We start from the raw sequence: 7674 nt of genomic DNA on the forward strand, positions 1-7674 counted from the left end.
ACGTTTTCAAACGCCTCCTTCTTTACTCGCACAACGAAACAATCCGTATTTGTGTAGCAACTCGTTTTCTTCAAACGTTTGGCGTTTATAATTATTCTTCCTGCTCCAGCGATCCAGTTTTGTTTGTTGTTTTGAAATTATAAAGGCCGCTACTCGAAGATGAAGTGACGTCATTATTTCGCAGTATTCCGAGTATTGCTCTCTCGAGCTTGGAACACATTCCGTGCCTGATCCGGAATCGGATCGAGTAGCGACTTAATCCAATGAACATTTGAGAAAGTAGTCTTATTGTGGAATAAGGTCAATCGAACTTACTCAAGTTTGTTTCTCAGTAACCACCAGCATTTTGCAGGCAGGGAATCGTTGTAATTTCTTGGAATACCTGTGGCAAGCACCGGGACCAGGACTCTCATCTCAGTAAACTGGGCCGAGCGGCTCCATACTCAGAATGGTACAGAGTTAGCCATTCTCGTCCCCATAGCCCTTTCGTTTCTCTTGGCCGGCTGGGCACGAGAAAACGAGGGCTCTTGGGACATAGGATTCTTGATTTAATTGGAATTTTTTTGATTGGCTGTTGAAACAAAGAATTCCTGAACGGAAGTTGAGAACGTAACGACTCTCTCATACATTCTTTTGAAACGTCACGACTGCATACATGAAGACCGGAAGTTCTAGAATCTAGGACTGTAAATCCTGTGTCCCCAGAGCCCTTCGTTTTCTCGTGCCAAGGCCCAGCCGGCTAAGAGAAACGAAAGGGCTATGGGGACGATAATGAGAGTTAGCGTCCAAACATATAAACCCCCATGAAATCATTTTATAGAACGCAGCGTGGCCTAGTGATCTCACGTAGTGACGAATGTGTGCTATAATGCAGAAAACAAAAACAAACATACAAAAAACACAAAACAAAAAGAAAGAAACGCAATTAAAAGTGTTTAAAGCGAATCTCTTTTATTATATTTCCACACTGCTTTCGTCCTACATGTGGCCTTTCTTTCCTCGTGGAAAAATAACCCCGAAGTTTGGCTTGTGCCTTCTGCAAACTATGTTAAAGTAAGGGCCTTGCGAGTGCCATGTATAACCTACCAATATATACGATCAATTACACAAATTCAACAAATTTACACGAAAATTTTAAATAACTCTTACATTGTAAAGTTTTATATCATAAACATATAACTTAGTAATTTAAAGTTATACTCAATTGTTAAGTCTAACATATTAAAAAATCCGACACCTTAACTTTTTTTCTAAACAAAAACATTGTTTTGAATGTTCAATATCCGTCGTCAATCTAAAAGAAATATGCAGATATTATACAAGCTTATAAAATATTGGGTGACAGTTGATGAGGCCGAAATCTGCGAATCTGTTTAATTCTGATCTGTGAGCGATTATAGATTATAGTTTTAATGCTGTGCAATGTTCTACTTCCATGATCTAACAGAAAACTAAGCAGTTGAAATTAAGACTGATGTGCCCTTGGAAAATACTTAACTACTCAGCATTCTTAGTAAAAAACGGCAAACTCGTCCCCTTTGGCAAGAAAGGAGAAGAGTTTGAATACAAATTGAATACAAACACAAAATGACCGTTACATATAAGAGTTTTGAAAATAATTTAAAAAATGCATTAATAATTCATAAAGAAAATACAAAAGAAATTAATGTTTAATGAGTGTCTTTATATCTGATAAAGACACGGCTAAACTTTACGTCCAATCTTCTAGGCCAAAATAACCCCAAATCTAAATATTAGTGCAAGAATGAGTTGATCTACATCAGAAGATTTTTAAGCCGTTCAATAAATTCGCAGTTCGTGTTTTATCAAGTCTAAAACACTCGGCTGCGCCTCGTGTTTTAAACTTGATAAAACACTGCTGCTCATTTATTAAACATTACATAAATCAAAATGAAACGATATCTTTCAGTGATAATAACAAAACAGAAAACTAATGACAGAACTGAATAACTAAGGAAGAAAGAATTGTAGCTAACTATAGAACTCAAGACAAAAATGCCATCTGGAAAAAAAAAAACACCGAAAACGTAGTGTAAATCCCGTGATTTCGGTTTGCGGCTTATTCGGCCCAAGCTTAGCAAAGGCAAACCTAAAGCAAGGAGCTGCTGGAAAGCTGCTCCACTGTGTGATTGTTGGAAAGGTAGATCATGCGAGGGTCGTCCTGTTAGAAAGCAAGTGGCAATACGAGAAAAGGCAAGAAAAAAGGTAGTTCTAAACTGCTAAGGCTGTTGCAAACGAGGACACATTGTTGCAGACACAAACGTTTTCCTGTTTGACCGGGCGCGCAGCATTTTTTGGGGACACAAAAATGTTTCTGATTTTTTTCAGAAGCATTTTGTGTCCGCAACAAAATGTTTCCAGGTTTATGCAGCATGGAAACAAGACATTTGTTTTGTTTTCCCGCTCGTGTGCTCACCCAAGAAACACCGTGAGCAATTATCTGTCCTCGTTTGCTACAGCCTACATACTACTTATTAACCGAGAGTGAGGTCATTACAGGGGAATCTCAGACCGAGGCCTTGATGTATTGACCGAGAGATAGCGAGGTCAATACATCAAAGGCCGAGGTCTGAGATGGCCCTGTAATGACCGAACGGACGAGGTTAATAAGTTATTTATTATATGGCCTTTTAGCGCTATTCTAAAAATATCTAAAAAAAAAAAACGAGGTGAAACTCGCTCTCACTCTCTGTGGCTCTCTTCGTCGCTCATACTAAAGAAGTATTGGTATGCTTATATTTTTCTTTCAGTTATTGAAAAGATAGTTACATTTTGTCGGTATTTATTGTCGTTTTCGCAATTGCGCTAGTAACTTTTACTCACAACTCAAAAAACCGTCAAGCCGAGAAAATTTTTCATAATGCCCGGTCATTACAGGAAAATAATGCCCACCTCAGCAGTCAATCAGAGCGCGCGTTCTATTGTAGCCATATAATAAAGAAAGTTAAATACTATCAAGAGAAAATTATTTTCTCTTGATGCTGTTCATGGCTTTGCACGGAAGTACAGCGTCAGTCCAACGCCAGCTCGTGGTACATTACAACCCGAGTCGTACAGGGCATCCACACCATATTGCCCTGTGGGACCGTAGCTAGTACTATGGGTTAACCCACACAAAGCGTGACCAAAGCTCAGGGATGACAAGCAATCGCAGCTATCATCATCCAACAAAACCGACTTGACGCCTTCTTCCTCGCGATACATGAATGAATCTTGGTCTCTCTCTGGCGGAGTCCCACTCAGCACCTCTGGATTCCAGGCGGGTGTGGCGTGTTCTACTTCTCCTTTGGGTATGATCTGGTGATCATGGAATGCCCGCCAAGCCGCATGCGCAACTGAATTGCCGGAGTCAAAACTCCATTTGTACTTGGTTCCTTCCGAGTCAATGGCAAGCAACTCGGTGGAGTCTTCAATGGCGTCCAAAGGAAGGCGACCGAAGCAGTAAGGATCGCTTGATCGGCAATGACTAAAGTTATAAGCCAGGACGTCATTCTCACCTGATGGCCACGTGGTATTGATATCATACCACCAGAAGGCTGTCCAGATCCCGTTCCCGTCGAAGGAGGGGTGAGTTCGACCTGCAACAGACCAAGCAACTTTCACAACAACAACAAGATTTATTTGTAGAAAGGAAAATTGACTATATTATTATATATGATTATATATGAAGTACAGTTCCAGTTCAATGTTAAATAAAAATATAATAAAAATAATGTCAAGATTAAATTAGAAAAGAAAAGAAATACTAACAAATAGTGATTGTTAATAATAATAATAATAATAATAATAATAATAATAATAATAATAATAATAATAATAATGGCCAAAAATGGCCAAGAAAAAGAACACAATCTGTTCGTAAAACAAAGCAAGCAATACCACAGCAAAAGTAAAAAGTGCCGGAGTATCACTGACAAGGATTGTGAATAAATTGGAAACATGATTAGGAATTGAATATAATTTAAACCAGAATGTATTGAGTCTGACCTACCTGTGTCGCAAAGGTAACTGTTCTGTTCATAGATTGGTAAACATTTCCCTCCGTTTAAACACGGTTCCTTGTCACATGGGCTCTGTAAAAGAACAAATTTTAGACACTTAAACTGGAACATGTTTCGAGCACTCGCAGCATTTGCAGTGCTGCGTGCCGCACGAAACGTTGTCCTCCCAATAATTTTTTAATAATTTTTTTGACAATTTTTTGTCATCTTTTTATTTGACTATTTTTTGATGGCTTTTGTTTGAACTAGCTGATAACAGTGCAAGAACTGTGAGAGGCGAAGTTGTCAAGTTCCACGTTCGGAATGTGATGTAGAAATAAAGCAGTATATACGTACGCATCGAACCACGATAACCTCTCGCCGGACCGGGTATCCATGCACAAATTAAGTATAATACATTTATTTTGACTTTTTAATAATGGATAACAGTTTTTACCTGTTAAATGTTGAATAGCTTTTCCGGTATTCAAATTAAACAAGACAGATTTGGCATGAGTAAACCCATTAACTCGATTCTAAACCGGCCGTAACCACCTGCTCGCCTATATGTTTCGCGAACACGTTCCCGCCTACCTTATTTTGTGCCAAAGGCAGCTTGTTTCCTAATAGCATGGAATTGAACAACGAGGAAGAATTTTTTGATCCAAATGCATTTTCCCTTCAATTTCGGTTTTGTTTTTTTAAAATTCATAAAGAGGCATGGTCTTGCGTAAACATTAGCAAATTTGCATAACCGGGTTGGAATTTGATAATAATAAATTTGTATCGAATGTGGAAGAGTTTGGATGTCCAGGATTGGTTTCTGGCTTATACTTGAAATGCAACCATTGTTTTTTGTGTGAAAACGTTTAATTAACCATTGCAGTTTAAAATGAAGTTAACTTGGGAAGCTTACGATCTTTCATTTTATTGGCTTTAATATAATGCACGCCCATGATTAATTATTAAAGTAAAAAAGAGGAAGAAGCTTCGGTTTAGTCTTGCTAAGCACAATAAAGATAGCAAGTGAATTAACGTATTTCTAGTTCTCTCTTAAGTGTAGTCTTTTTAACAAAGTTTTTTACATATCGAAGCACCCCTGCCTGGTCTTCTTTATAACCGTAAGCATTAACATGGGTGACATCTTACAAATTGCATTATGATTGGCCTCTATGGCTGAAATGGGTGACTGAAGTGAAAATTTTCTTTTCATAGTAGGACGATTTTTTGCTGGAATTGCCTTCCTTGGCTTGTTTCGATTTTCCCTTCAATTTCTTAAAAATGAGTGCGTGATGATTTTAATTAAAGCCCTGCAATCCGAAATATCAGATCAAATATTATATTTATGTCCTTTTTCTCGGTAATTATTTGAAGGCTATGGCGGTTTTATCTAAAAATTCCATCCATTGTCACCAATATTTTATTATCTTGCATGAACTTTAATCTTGGAACCTTGCATCAATGAATTTCTAACCTCTGAGACTTCCTTATCAGTGAAATATTTTTGAGATAGAATAAAATGACGTGAATAGTGCACAAAACTCACTTACCGCCACGGAGAAATGTTGAAAGTGCTCCTCAGGCATCATTTTTTCAGCAGACTGAAACTTGTTAGCTGCTAGTAGCTGACACTCGTGTCGTCCTTTATTACCATGTTTATCGTAATTGATCGAAGTGCACTCGTTATTAAGTAAGCACTTTTCTTCACATTCAGAGGGTTGCTGGACGGTTACAGACTCAAGCTGCTCAGTGTCGAGTTTCTGTTTATCATGTTTGACAAAATTAGCGTAGCTTATACCATTTGTAAGATCTCGGACAATTTTCTGCTCTGTCAGAGCCGCATATAAGAGAAAAGTTAAGAAAGTTACAAAAAGGACTGAAAATAGCTTCAGGAGCGCCATGTTGCGCCTTAGTCCCGACTGAAAACTGAGAAATGAGGGGGAGAGTATGGAATATTGAGTAAGCACGGACTGACGTCATCTGTAACCATGGGAAAATTAAGGGTGAGTTCGATTGATGTAATTGCGCAGAATAATATTTTTCGGATTATTCCAGAAGGTCAATTCTGCATGTGCGTCAATAATTCAAACCACGGTGCTAATGCGCGCTTTTTTAGAGATGTGTCTGTTTCCCTTGCCACTCCTGACAAGAAACTGAGTAGAAATATTGAGAGTACGGTATATTAGCAAGAATGAAAGGACGCAGGAATGACGTCATCTGTTACCATTGAGAAATTAAAGTATGCTTATTATTTATCGTGAGCATTTACTTGCATTGCAGGCTAGCCCTGTAGAGATTATTGTAATTTCTTGCGACACCTGTGGTAAGCACCAAAAAACAGGACTCTCATCTCAGTGAGCTGGGCCAAGCGGCTCTATGCTCGGAGTAAAACAAAGACAAATTTACCAAAACGAAACAAAACATTAAGAAAGAAACACAATTGAAAGTGCTTAAAGAAGATCTCTTTTATTTCAACAAGTTTGCACTGCGTGTAACCCATTAAGCTTTTTTTCCTCATGGAAAATAACTCCGAAGTTGGGCTTGTACCTTCTATCGAACTATTTTGAAGTAAAGGCCTTGTTAGTGTTATGTATAACCTACTAATTACGACAATATAAAAGGCATAGTCTGAATTCAAGCCTGGTGGCCCATCCGGCCGGAGCTTATTCCGGTTTCCGTAGCATTAAGCGACAAGGAGTATTTCTACTCCCCCTGGATCGGGTGCTAGTCAATCGCAGGGATAGCTCCAGTAGTAAATTCGCCGGTACCCATTTATAGACCTGGGTGGCCAGAGGCACTGCGAGAGTTAAGTGTCTTGCCCAAGAACACAAAGCAATGCCCCGGCCAGGGCTCGAACTCGGACCGCTCGATCCGGAGAGCAGCACACTAACTTTTAGGCTACTGCGCCTCCCACAATTACGATAATATAAATTACACAAATTCAAGAAAAAGATAAAGAACTCTTATAGTTCTATACCATAAACAAATAACTTCAACCCGACACCGTGAAATTTTTTTAAAAAAGAGAAACATGTTTTGAATGTTCAACATCCATCGTCAGTCTCAAAGAAATGTGCAGATATTATACAAGCTTATAAAATATTGGATGACAGTTGATGAGGCCGAAGGCCGACTCGACTATCACACCGTAGAAATCGACAGCGAATAATCTAAGAATTTTTTAGAAGAATTCTACATTTTATAACATTACGTGGTTTTCAGGGAGGACCTCAAGTAAAACTAACTACAAGGTTAAAAAGTCAAGTTAAAAAGGTAAAAATATAAAATTACAAGTAAAATGTTCTAAAAATTAAGAATAGTGTTCTAAAAATCCCAATTATTTATCTACATTTTAAGTAGTATAAAACTGAGGGAAATCTAAAGAGGACTGAATTATCATTTCAAACTTTAAGCTGTTTACATGCGCTCATCAGTAACATTTCTAAACTTCCTCCAAGAAAACGTTTCTTTTTTTTGTAGACGACCATCAGTCACTGCACACAAATGGCTAAAAATGAACCTTAGCCGAGCTTAGCCACTCAGATTGCAGCATTTGCGTCACAACACTACTGGAGTTCTACTAATTATAGAAAGTCCCCTCAACTAACTAAAAGCTTTTGTGTTTTTCTCACAAAAGAATCGCGTTTGTGCTGAAGAAGTATTAGGGCTGTGC

At 38.3% G+C, this 7674-nt stretch overlaps 1 protein-coding gene across 1 annotated transcript; it reads right to left on the reverse strand.

Annotated features, from left to right (window-relative positions):
* Nucleotides 1-1652: 1652 nt before the first annotated feature.
* On the reverse strand, nucleotides 1653-5879 carry LOC144656609 (uncharacterized). The gene is made up of 3 exons (XM_078516856.1): nucleotides 5552-5879; nucleotides 4013-4094; nucleotides 1653-3599 (listed from the first exon to the last, which is right to left on the reverse strand). Exons 1-3 carry the CDS (start codon nucleotides 5588-5590, stop codon nucleotides 3007-3009), a joined length of 714 nt encoding a protein of 237 aa, XP_078372982.1. The 5' UTR covers nucleotides 5591-5879; the 3' UTR covers nucleotides 1653-3006.
* Nucleotides 5880-7674: the final 1795 nt, after the last annotated feature.

The sequence above is a fragment of the Oculina patagonica genome, chromosome 6, assembly GCF_052425735.1.
Source record: "Oculina patagonica isolate OP01 chromosome 6, crgOcupat, whole genome shotgun sequence".
Lineage (NCBI taxonomy): Eukaryota > Metazoa > Cnidaria > Anthozoa > Scleractinia > Oculinidae > Oculina > Oculina patagonica.